Source organism: Apium graveolens, chromosome 7 (genome assembly GCF_009905375.1).
Source record: "Apium graveolens cultivar Ventura chromosome 7, ASM990537v1, whole genome shotgun sequence".
Lineage (NCBI taxonomy): Eukaryota > Viridiplantae > Streptophyta > Magnoliopsida > Apiales > Apiaceae > Apium > Apium graveolens.
In genome coordinates, this window is record NC_133653.1 from 207,966,914 (window position 1) to 207,979,974 (window position 13,061).

General features: G+C 36.2%; 1 protein-coding gene and 1 pseudogene across 2 annotated transcripts; both read left to right on the forward strand.

The window, feature by feature from the left end:
* Positions 1 to 256: 256 nt before the first annotated feature.
* Positions 257 to 3,509, forward strand: LOC141670594 (serine carboxypeptidase-like 40). 2 transcript variants are annotated; one of them, XM_074476528.1, is made up of 8 exons: positions 257 to 807; positions 1,269 to 1,376; positions 1,549 to 1,823; positions 1,925 to 2,182; positions 2,622 to 2,737; positions 2,862 to 2,954; positions 3,075 to 3,180; positions 3,303 to 3,509. In XM_074476528.1, exons 1-8 carry the CDS (start codon positions 435 to 437, stop codon positions 3,456 to 3,458), a joined length of 1,485 nt encoding a protein of 494 aa, XP_074332629.1. In that variant the 5' UTR covers positions 257 to 434; the 3' UTR covers positions 3,459 to 3,509. The 2 variants fall into 2 exon arrangements, with proteins under 2 accessions (XP_074332629.1, XP_074332630.1); XM_074476529.1 differs by lacking the exon at positions 257 to 807 and adding an exon at positions 1,065 to 1,107.
* A 2,613-nt stretch (positions 3,510 to 6,122) lies between these two features.
* LOC141674419 (serine carboxypeptidase-like 40) overlaps positions 6,123 to 13,061 on the forward strand; it is a 37,661-nt pseudogene continuing 30,722 nt past the window's right edge.

Consider the following 13,061-nt stretch of genomic DNA (forward strand, 5'->3'; position numbering starts at 1 on the left):
TATAAGCTAATGGATCAAATCAACTGTCGTGTAAATCAACTAATGATTCAAAATCATTCATTTTTATTCCTGAAATACTCAAAAATCAAAATGTATCTTTTTACCTCCGGAAGAAAATATGATATAAGTCAGCCTGTCCAAAAATAAAAGATAGATTTTAATATTTCTGAGACAAAAAGGTATAATTTTCAAATGAATATATTAGCCTAAACCTAAGGATTAAAAAAGGTTATTAAACCTATACAAATGACAAGTGCTTGTATCCAAAATTGGCAGAGAAATCTGCTACTAGGACTCTCTGCTTAGCCATAATAAACAAGAACTCCTCTCCATGCAGTACTATAAGTCTAATACAAGTCATCACTTATGCACACAACTCTAAATAAAGATTTGTGTTCCCTCAAAATCTCTTTATTTTTACAAAAGCCAAAACGATGGCAAAACACATCTTACCAGTCCTATTGCTTCTCATATTGTCTCTTTCATTAGTTCATGCCCATAGGAAAAAACAAACTGGTGCTCTTAACAATCTAGTCAGAACTAAGCTTAAGAATAGAGAATTCTCGCTTATTGACACGAGCAACTTTGAGCCATACTTGCATGTTCAAGATGTTAAGGGTGTTTCAATTGATGATTCCGAGGAGAAAGACAAGATTGTGAAGTTGCCAGGACAGCCACCTGTTAAGTTTGATCAGTATGGTGGTTATATTACTGTTAATCAGTCTGCGGGTAGAGCTCTCTATTATTATTTTACTGAAGCTGAACAAGATAAGGAGTCTCTGCCTCTTCTTCTCTGGCTCAATGGAGGTAAGATTATTGATCCTTTGATTCACTGTTATTGTTTTCCTTGCATTTTAGTGTGTATTTTGCTACTAAAATATAGACTATATAACTTGTGGACTCACATAATAATCATGGTAGCAGAATCTTGTGGCTATCAGGCACCTTACTCTCTGTTTTGATTAAGACAAATATTCTTATTTATCAATAAAATATTTATGAAAATATATTTGGCGTTCACCAAAAATGTCATAATTTGAAAAGATTGATTTAAATATACCACATGTCCCAACTTTCATATGTGCATCTATGAGCAAAAACAGATAGGTGTGCGAAGAGAGTTCTGAAATACATATCAGAACTCCTTTCCTTTTCTTTTTTTTTTGGTACACATATCCCACAAACAAACATGTGGTATGGTATTTTGGTTTCTTCTGGATTATGATCTTTTGATTCTGAAATTTTCCTTATTTTTATGTATTTTGCAGGTCCTGGCTGTTCTTCACTGGCCTATGGAGCAATGCAGGAGCTCGGACCCTTCAGAGTGTACAGCGATGGCAAAACCCTATACAAGAATCTCTTTGCCTGGAATCATGGTGCCTAAACAGATACCACAACTCTTCTTTTGATTACAAAATGTCCTATTTAGTTATATGTATTTAACAATATACTTTATTAATTTTGCTTGATCAATTATTGGCATTACATGATGAGTAATTTCTTTAATCTTCCTAACAACTGTCAATAATTGGTTTCGAATGATTGTAGCTGCAAATGTTCTGTTCTTGGAATCACCAGCTGGAGTAGGATTTTCATACTCAAACACAACATTGGACTATTCAAACAGTGGAGATAAGATTACGGCTAAAGATAACTATGCTTTCTTGCTGAATTGGCTAGAAAGATTTCCAGAATACAAAAACAGAGACTTTTACATATCGGGGGAAAGCTATGCAGGCCATTATGTACCTGAACTTGCTCATACTATTCTCTATCACAACAAAAATACCAACAACACTCATATTAATCTCAAGGGCATCATTGTGAGTTTCTCTTTTAACTTCTGTATATTTTTTAGACATATGCTTGGTATTATATTAATGTATACTTATATAGCCTTTTAAAATACAATTCTACATTGCAGATTGGAAATGCAGTGATCAATGATGAGACTGATGACAAGGGAGTGTATGATTATTTGGAAAGTCATGCTCTCATTTCGCATAAAACTTTGATGCAAATCCATAGGTACTGCAACTTCTCCCCCAATGCTACTTCAGATCCCAAGTGTAATACTGCACAGAGTGCATCTGATCAGGAGGTTTCAGATATTGATGTCTACAGTATTTATTCTCCTGTTTGCACCAACTCCACACTTACCAGAAGGCCAAAGAAAATTAAGGTAACTTTTTCTCTTTTTGATTTCGGTTCCTTGGCTTCATAAGGTAAGGTCACGAGTCAACAACTAGTTTGATAACAAAAAGATATACAAATGGAAGGGGATTTGCTTCGAAATACATCTAAGAATGCTACTAAAGAAACAAGAAATGGTTCTTCTAATATATGACCAGGGACATATATGTGTCCAAGGTTGTACTTCGTGCAATTTCAATGAAATTAAATTTATTAATCTGTTTAGTTCGAATACAATTTAACAGCTTTCCTACTTTTGTTATTGTGTTTTACATAATAGTAATGCATAACTTAAGTATGAGCTTTTTTCCAAGTATAAAATGCATCCAAACACAATACAACTCTTACCATATATGTCATGGCACATTGGGACTACCCAAAAAAAACACTCAGCTAGACTTCCATAAAATATATGTATTTTTCTGCAGTATGAGATCGATCCATGCAGTGACGATTATACATATGCTTATTTAAATCGACCTGAAGTTCAAGAGGCTCTCCATGCCAATGTCACAAAACTTGATCATGACTGGGAACCATGCAGGTAAACTTTGTTTCAGTTTTTCTGCTCACGTTCAATACGTACAATGAGCTAGTCTGGCAAAAATACACTTACATGATTAAAGATTTACGATTTACTATGAGGTCTGTTTACCACAAAATGACAGTGATATCATCACACGTTGGTTGGACAACCCAACTACAATTATTCCCCTGCTCAAAGAGTTTATGGCTAATGGTCTTCGAGTATGGATTTTCAGGTAACAAGATGACATAACACAAGCACATCCATAATGTTACCACTAATCCCTTAGTTAAGACAATAATATTTGTGTTTCTTGTACATGATACTCCGCATCTACATCTGTTTGTTATTACAGCGGAGACACAGATAGTGTAGTACCTGTTACTTCCACCAAGTACTCGCTCAAACATATGAAGCTCCATGTAAAAACTCCTTGGCATCCCTGGCTAATCAATACGCAGGTAATTTCTCCGGCTTCAGTTATTTCATTTAGGACTATTTCAGATGCCAAGTTTAAGCCTTGTAAAATTTCGTATACATTAATTTTGTATTTATAAAGGAAACTTGGTTTAAATTGTAATAGGTGGGAGGGTTCACAGAAGTTTATGAAGGGAACTTGACATTTGCAACAGTGAGAGGAGCAGGGCATGAAGTTCCAAGCTATCAGCCTAGGAGAGCCCTTGCACTAATAAGCCACTTCCTTAATGGAACTCCTTTACCCTACAAATCACCGAAATAATCTACCTGACTATTTATTTAGTATTCTTTTACTACAATATTTAGCAGAACTCTCCATAATCTTTACAGAAATAGTGACAGAAAGTACATTAGAGGCCTTTAAAGTTAAACACAATACATGTTTTCAAATAGTTAATTCGTTTCTTTATAAAAACTTGTAAAAAGTTCTACCTTGCCATTTGGTTCTCGATTATTGGTTATACTCAATTGTTATTTTGTTATACTCACTGTATCAAAATCTTCCTAATATAGATGCCATTCCTAATATAATATGTTAACTTTACTGGATTAGTAAGATCGGCTGAATGACTATTCCTGTCCTCCTCCCGGGAATAAGAGGTTGAACTACGTTGTTTCCATTGATTATTGAAAATCCAAAGAGAACGAACTCATACTATTAAAAACCGATGTTTATGTAAAAAAAAAACTGATATCTTCGCGATCGATATTAAGGATATTTTTTATAGACATCGATTTTTACCCGATGTCTAAAACAGTTTTACACAATGCTTTGAAAATATTTTTGATGTCTTATTCCCTATTACATAAGCTATTAAGAGGAATTGAAATCGATTCTAGATAAAAAAAATCGATGTCTCTTTGTATATTAAAAATATCGGTTTTAAAATATTGTGATGTCAATTGTTACTGATTTAGTAACATGTTTTAACAACAAATATTTGATTTTTTACTGATGATTTTAGTGCAATTAAACAATGTATTAACCACAAAATTGAACAAATTTAATTCTCAATGCTCAACATATACATATATATAATAACCTAATTGAATTCAAGATCAACAAATAAAATCTCAATATGTACCACTAAATCTCAAATACGTCTATCATTCTGTCATTAAAATAAATTACATTATTCACGGTTTGTAGCCTCCCACTTGCATCTGCTCTGATAGGCACAAAAGAACCGGTTAGTAGTAATGAACTAATCAAGCGCCTGGTCATCATTTGCCACCCAGGAAGCTTGTGACCTCTTACCTCTCTTAAGAGCTGCTCTACTACAAGGTAATCTATAGTATAAATTTTATGTCAAACGAATGCAAATTATTGAACTATCCCATATATATTGCAGGTGCTATTGAGAAGCTACAATGTAAAAGTACAAGTACGAAATAATCTAAAAGAAAAAATGATAATAACATATTATCCAATCAAGCTCTGTACCTCATTCATACCATCAAGCTCCATTAGAAGGTCAGGTAAAACAGGAAGTGATGCCTCATTTTCCCTATTACAAACAAAGAAATTTGATAATGATTAGATGAGACCAGGTCTCTGAGTCACTTAGCAGGTGGCAAACTGCAACAACTCTGCATTTCATATCAACCCCCTGGGCAGAATATTCGATAAACCAGAAAGCATGTTTACTTGCAAACCACAAATAAACCTCTGTATCTGTGGTCTCACATGGAGATACCACTTGCTATTGCAACAACGGAAAAAACAACATAAACATTCCAACTAATTTCTTCCAAATATTCCAACTGCACAAACACAAGAAAGTTATCAGTAAAAATTACAGGCATAAAATAATTTTTGCAATTCTAATCCTACACTAAACTATATGCCATGATTTCCTAATCCTCAACGACAGAAATGAACACAAAATAGAAAAACTAGAACTCCCGCCTAAATATGTATGCTTATTTAGGTTCTGGTAGAGAGACAGGAGAGTGACGTGAGAGGCGGGAGTAAGGTGTGGAAAGAGGAAAAATGAAGAATAGATTTTGGAAGGGGGAAAAGTAATCTCGGGAAATATTTTTGATGTTAAAGGGGAAATATTTGGGAATTAAAGGGGGAAAAGTAATTGCGTATGTTTTTTTAATTTTTTGAAATTCATCATCGGCAACAGTTGTAATTTCAAACCGATGTCTAAAAAAATTTAACTGATGTCTAATTCACGTTTTTCATTTTTTTTAAATAATTATCGACAACGGTTATTTTATGGACTGATATCTTATATACGCAGTAACATCGTTTTAAAAATAACGATATCTAAAAGAACTTTAACATCGGTCGTCTGAGCAACCGATGTCTATTGACACAATTCTAGTAGTGTCATTATAAAAACTCATGTTATTACACGCTTAATCCATATGATAAAGAGGTTATGATTGTGTTTGCACTTGATCAAAGCATAGTGTTTCAATGAGCTACATGATCAAATCTCTGCTATTACATGTTCACATATAAAAGAAATGGCAACTGCTTGTATAAGTAAAGCAATTTAATCAGAGCTACAAATTGATAAGAATAAACTGTTACATATAGGACGAGTGGACTTAAGAGCAATGCAAAAGACTGCCATAGTCAGTAACAAGTCCTCAGCATACATAATTAAATCCCGTGTACATATGTGTGTAACTTTAACTACGCACCTCTAGCTTAAGCATTACATTACTATATATTCTTGTACCCTTCTCCCCCTCAATATATAATCCAAGAAATGGCGAAAACCTAGTTATCAGTCTTACTGCTTCTGTTCTTATCTCTTCATCTTTTAACAGTTCATGGCCACAGGAAAAACCAAATTCAAGCACTTAAAAATTTGCTTAGAAGCAGGAAACCTTCACACTTGGACAGAAGCAACTTTAAGCCACATTTGTATGTTGAAGATGTTAAATCTGTTTCTAGTGTTGATCAGACATGACTGGGTATTTTCCCGGACAGCCACCAGTTGAGTTTGTTCAGTATGGTGGTTATGTGACTGTCAATGAATCTGCAGGTCGAGCTCTTTATTATTATTTTGTTGAAGCTGAAAAGGATAAAGAGTCTCTGCCTCTTCTTCTTTGGCTCAACGGAGGTACAAGCACTGCCAATTCTTTGACTGACTCTAATTTTTCTCCTTGCATTCATCTCTTCAAAGAAGATTTATGATGCATTTACTATCATATGGAAGATAATTTTCCACGAGGTTTGATCAGTTACTTCACACACCTCCCACAAAGGAGCATGTGGTATTTTCAGTCATTCTTACAAATTGTTGTATTTTGATTCAATGAATATAAGGCATTTATTCATATTTTGTAGGCCCTGTTGTTCTTCACTGGGCGCTGGAGCAATGCAGGAGGTTGGTGTTGGTGTTGGGAAAAAGAATAGTACAATGACTAAATTAACTCAATAACTCAATGAGTCAGTTATATAACGAATAACAAGAACAAGGCAAATCACCAATAACGAAAACAAGCCACGAAGGTTGAAAACATAAAATAATCAGAAACTGATAAATAATACAAGACAAGAAATAAAGCTTATCATAATGACGCTTTCACAGCTGAGTCACCAATCCCTCAAGAGGAAGAGGCTGTTCTTGAAGAGTTTATTATCCCCACTTACTATGTTTAGAGTCCACAATAACCCTCCCAGAATAAAAACAGCAACAGAACACCAGGCTCACAGCAGCGCGATGCTCAACGGCGATCAGACCTCAGTCGCCCGGAAAACCTATGTATGTATGTATATTTTTCAGAGAGAGAGAGAGAAGGGAGATGAGGTGGCGGTTAGGGTTTTCCAGATGTCTATATCTCTCTTCATCAAAAACGTTTTTCTTCTTTTTAATCCCAAAAACAACGTAACTGATCAGTTTTAATTAACATAAATATTTTACTTAAAACATATTTCAATATGAATATTATTTAGAATTGTAACAGTTACACAGGCCCAATTTACCAAGCTCAAGCCCATAAATTCTAGGCCCACTAACAAATTTTAACACATAATATTTATATTAAAATATTATATTAAGTCACTATTTATTTAATTAAAACAATAATAAAATCCCTCGCTCAGGTCACCTCGCGTACGTGAGACACCGAGACATTCGCCCAAATTGCCCTTCGACCCGACTCCACCCGAGTCGTGTCATGTCATGGCGAGACGAGGCGAGGCGAGGCGGCGGCGCGCGTGTGTGTGCGCGAGGCCCACACAACACCCATGCATACCCACATGCCTTAGTAGTTGTGCACTACCCTTGCATGTTATACAATATAAAGCCACCAACTCTCTTTTACCATATCAATGTGGTACTTAAGTTTTTTACAACTTAATCAACCACAAACCCATTTCAAACTAGCCATTACAACTCCATTTATTTATGGATTCCACTAAGAAAATGTCTTAGATCCAAACATGAAAGTTTGAGTCCTCTTAGAAAGGAACAAACTTCCAACTATAAGTCATTGTTAAAAAAAACAGCAAGAATTCATGGCCATGAATTTATATTCATGCCCATGAATCTCTGCATCACCGTACCCCTCGAGTACCCCCGGAAATCTCCGATAATGCAAGCCAAGAGAAATTGTTCCCTTGAGATATCTAAGAACTCTATCCAGTGCCTCCCAATGAGTCTTGACAGCTTGTATATCTAGCTAACTTAGACACAGAATAAGAAATATCTGGTCTAGTCACATTAGCAAGATATTGCAAACTCCCAATAATCTGAGAATACCTTAACTGAGACATAGGAACACCTGAACTATTCTTGATAAGGCCAACTTTAGGATCGAATGGAGTACTAGCGATTCTACAATTTGAATAACCATACTTCTCAAGTATAGATTTTTCTATATAATGAGAATGTGACAAGGTTATTCCATCAGTTGACCGAGTCAACTTGATCCCAAGAATCACACTAGCTTCACCCATATCCTTCATCTCAAAGTGCCTTTTCAAGAAACTCTTTGTCTTGTTAATAATCTCAATATTGGTTCCAAACAAAAAAATATCATCCATATATAAGCACACAATCATACATTCATTTCCTCTAACCTTATAGTAGACGCACTTGTCACTTTCATTAACTAAAAACTCAAAGCTTAAAACAGTTTCATCAAACTTCTTATGTCAGTCTATAGGAGCTTGTTTTAGGCCATAAATGGATTTGACTAACTTACATACTTTCCTCTCGTTACCAAAAGCAACAAATCCCTCGGGCTGATCCATATAAATCTCTTCTTCAAGGTCACATAAAAAAAGCTGTCTTTACATCCATCTGATGGATGATAAGACCATGTACGGAAGCCAATGCAATAAGCAATCTAATTGTTGTCATTCTAGCAACAGGAGAGTATGTATCAAAATAGTCAATTCCTTCTCTTTGCCTAAAGCCCTTAGCAACTAGCCTAGCCTTGTACTTATCTATTGAACCATCAGGGTTTAACTTCTGCTTGAAAATCCACTTACATCCTATAGTAGAACACCCAGGAGGGAGATCGACTAACTCCCATGTTCCGTTAGAAACAATGGAGTCCATCTCACTCTTCACAGCGCCTTTCCAATGCCTTGACTCCGAAGAATCCATGGCCTGACGGAAAGTTAAAGGTTCGTCCTCGACATTGTAAGTGATATAATCACTTCCAAAGTCCTTGACTACCCTTGCACGTTTACTCCTTCTAGGTTTCTCTACTTCGTTAGGAGTAGAGCTACTACCAGGATCCGCCCCCACATTCGTCATCCTTTCTACATGATCGGGAATGAAACTCGATGTGCGAGTGGGATCATCATCATAAGTACCTTGTGGTATACCAGTCTTCATAGGGAACACATCCTCAAAGAATGTTGCATCAAGAAACTCAACTATCGGATTCGCCACAATACCATTTATGTCAGATTTTAAGACTAAAAATCTCATAGCAATTGTGGTTTCAAGATAGCCCAGAAAGACACAATCAACAGTTTTCGGTCCTAATTTCTTTCTTTTGTGTTCAGGGACAAGCACCTTGGCAAAGCACCCCCACACACGAAGATAACTCAAACTAGTATTACGTTTTCTCTATAATTCATAAGGAGTCTTATCCATGTGTTTCAGAGGGACTCTGTTCAGAATATGGCAAGCCGTATTCAGAGCCTCTCCCCACATGTACTTAGGCAACCCCGAATTAATCAGCATACTGTTAATCATATCTTTAAAAGTTTTGTTTTTTCGCTCTGCCACCCCATTAGACTCAGGTGTGTATGGAGGAGTCACCTCATGAACTATACCATTGCTTGCGCAAAATTCATTAAACGAGGTACTCGTATACTCACCACCTCTATTCGACCTCAACCTTTTAAATACTTTGTCAGTTTGTGTTTCAGCTTCATTTTTAAACATAATGAATTTATCTAGTGCTTAATCTTTATGTTTAAGCAAATAAACAAAACAATATCTACTACAATCATCTATACAGGTAATGAAATATCTACAATGATCCTTAGTCAACACACCACCAAATTCACATATGTCTGTGTGTACTAAATCTAACAAGTCAGAATCCCTAACAACATTATAAAATGGTTTCCTTGTTAACTTAGCAGTCACACATACTTGACATTTAGTTTTCTTATCAATGACATGCTTTGGAATCAACTCTAAATTCATCATATTCTTTAGAGCACCAAAATTTAAATGACCAAGTCGTAAGTGCCACAAATCAGATGATTCTACACGATATACAGAAGGTGCAACACTATCATTAACAAAACCACCCAAAAAGGGCTCAACATTTATTAAAAATAAACTATCATACAAGTAACTCTTGCCAAAGAATGTACCAGTATGAGTAATAACTACTTTATTACACTTCAAAGAAAGTTCAAAGCCGTTTTTAACTAAACAACTTCCACTTATAATATTTCTACGAATAGAGGGAACATGATGCACTCTAGTGAGAGATAGAATCCGGCCAGAAGCAAACTTCAGGTCCACGTTTCCTATTCCAAGCACTTGTGCAGCACTAGCATTCCCCATCGTCACTGTCACTCCATGACTTTGTTGATAAGATACAAACAAGCTAATATCAGGACAAATATGTACATTAGCTCCAGTATCAATCAACCACTCATATGACAGATAAGTGAAAAGTAGTACAGGGTTGTAAATAACATATCGGTCATCGGTTCCAGAGGCATCAACCTCACCAATGACCATGTTAGCTACTGGCCCACTCGTGGTTCCAAGTCCAAGCACATAATTTGCTTGAGCTACCACTCCAGCTTTCTTAACTTTCTTACTTGGACAGTCCTTACTCCAATGACCAACCTGTCCACAAGACCAACATGGTTTGTTCGCCTTTGGTTTCTTAGCCTTGTTCTTGTCAGATTTAGTGTTATCCTTCTTACTGACAGATTTCCTTTTCTGCCCTCACTACGTTCACCTTCGAATTACTCCCATGTTCAACAGGCATCACATGTCCTTGTTTGGACTTGTGCTGTTCCTGCACAGAGATGTCCAGCATAAGGTTTATCCATGTGATCTCTCCTTTCTGTCTTTTCAGGGAGAGAGCAAACTCTTCCCAAGACTTAGGGAGTTTTTCAATCACAGCCATCACCTTAAACTTCTCAGGTAAGTCCATTCCAGACTCACCCAAAGCATGCACCAACATCTCAAACTCATATACTTGCTCCGTCATGGACCTAGTATCCACCAGCTTGAATTCAAGAAACCTCGCCACAGAATACTTCTCAAGACCTTAAGAATCCATATTATGGGTTTGGTCCAGCTTCTCCCATAACTGCTTAGCACTATAAGCATCTAATGAATAAACATCAAATAGAGTGTTCGCTAAAGCATCCAGAATGGCTGCCCTAGCCACCCCATCTTTCTCAGCCCATAGCGCATAAACTGTCATAGTTTCAGCCTTTTCTTGATCCACAACAGGAGGATCATACTGCACCACCGCCATAGACCCTTAACAGTTAACCAGAGCTTCATCTATTTCAGCCAGCGAGAAAAAGAAGCCCCCCACTGAATTTATCAGGAATGCCCGATAAATCAATAGGCTGAAGAAATATGTACATGGTCCAATCTATGGTGGACGCAGTAACTCTAGAACCAGAACCACCATCAAAAGAATCTTCTCAACATTAAAAGGAGTCTCACTTTCATTAACCATCTTGTTAAATCGCAATATAACTGGCAAACTCTTCAAGATAGTTGGGAAAAAGAATAGTACAACGACTAAATTAACACAATGAGGCAGTTATATAACGAATAACAAGAACAAGGCAAATCACCAATAACGAAAATAAGCCACAAAGGTTGAAAACATAAAATAATCAGAAATTGCTAAATAATACAAGACAAGAAAGAAAGCTTATTGTAATGACGCTTTCACAGCTGAGTCACCAATCCCTCAAGAGGAAGAGGTTGTTCTTGAAGAGTTTATTGCCCCCACTTAATGTGTTTAGAGTCCGCAATAACCCTTCTAGGATAAAAACAGCAACAGAATACCGGGCTCACAGCAGCGCGATGCTCAACGGAGATCAGACCTCAGTCGCCCGGAAAACCTACGTATGTATGTATATTTTTCAGAGAGAGAGAGAGAGAAGGGAGATGTGGAGGCTGCTAGGGTTTTCCAAATGTCTATATCTCTTTTCATCAAAAACATTTTTCTTCTTTTTAATCCCAAAAAAAAATGTAACTAACCAGTTTTAATTAACATAAATATTTTACTTAAAACATATTTCAATATGAATATTATTTATAATTGTAACAGTTAGACAGGCCCAATTTACCAAGCCCATAAATTCTAGGCCCACTAACAAATTCTAACACATAATATTTATATTAAAATATTATATTAAGTCACTATTTATTTAATTAAAATAATAGTAAAATCCCTCGCCCAGGTCGCCTCGCGTACGCGAGAAATTCGCCCAAATCACCCTTCGACCCGACTCCACCCGAGTCGTGTCATGTCATGGCGAGGCGGCGGCGGCGCGCGTGTGTGTGTGCGAGGCCCACACAACACCCATGTATACCCACATGTCTTAGTAGTTGTGCACTACACTTGCATGTTATACAATATAAAGCCACCAACTCTCTTTTACCATATCAATGTGGTACTTAAGTTTTTTACAACTTAATCAACCACAAACACATTTCAAGCTAGCCATTACAACTCCATTTATTTATGGATTCCACTAAGAAAATATCTTAGATCCAAACATGAAAGTTTGAGTCCTCTTAGAAAGGAACAAACTTCTAACTAAAAGTCTGTTAAAAAAACCAGCAAGAATTCATAGCCATGAATTTATATTCATGCCCATGAATCTCTGTTGTAACTCCAGTTGGTTTCATTTTCTAACAGTTGGACCATTCAGACTTCAGAGTGTATAGTGATGGCAAAAGCCTATACAAAAATGTTTTTACATGGAATCATGGTCCACACTTAACTCTGTTTTGAGTTATATAATCTCCTATACAGTACTATTTATAGAACATTTTATACTTTATGATATTTATCTTAGTAGTGTTTTATTTTCTTTGTGTTTTGCATCAATATTTGCATTCTTTCTAACCATTTGTCAATACATGGTTCTGAGTGTAGCTGTAAATGTTCTGTTCTTGGATTCACCAGTTGGTACATGATTTTCATATTCTAATACAATGTCGGACTATTTAAATCTTGGAGACAATATTACAGCTATAGACAATATGCTTTCTTGTTTAGTTGGCTCGAAAGATTTCCTGAGTACAAGGATAGAGACTTTTACATCTCGGGAGAAAGCTATGCGGGGCATTTTGTACCAGGACTTGCTCAAACTATTCTCCGTTACAAAAATTATACCAACAACACTTAGTATTAATCTCAAGGGCATCACTGT

What these genes read in the sequence shown, in the direction of transcription:
- LOC141670594 (XM_074476528.1), top strand. Translation starts at nt 435, where the DNA reads ATGGCAAAACACATCTTACCAGTCCTATTGCTTCTCATATTGTCTCTT. An exon ending in TCTTCTCTGGCTCAATGGAG is followed by an intron (nt 808 to 1,268) that starts GTAAGATTATTG and finishes TGTATTTTGCAG; the next exon opens with GTCCTGGCTGTTCTTCACTG. An exon ending in CATGACTGGGAACCATGCAG is followed by an intron (nt 2,738 to 2,861) that starts GTAAACTTTGTT and finishes ACAAAATGACAG; the next exon opens with TGATATCATCACACGTTGGT.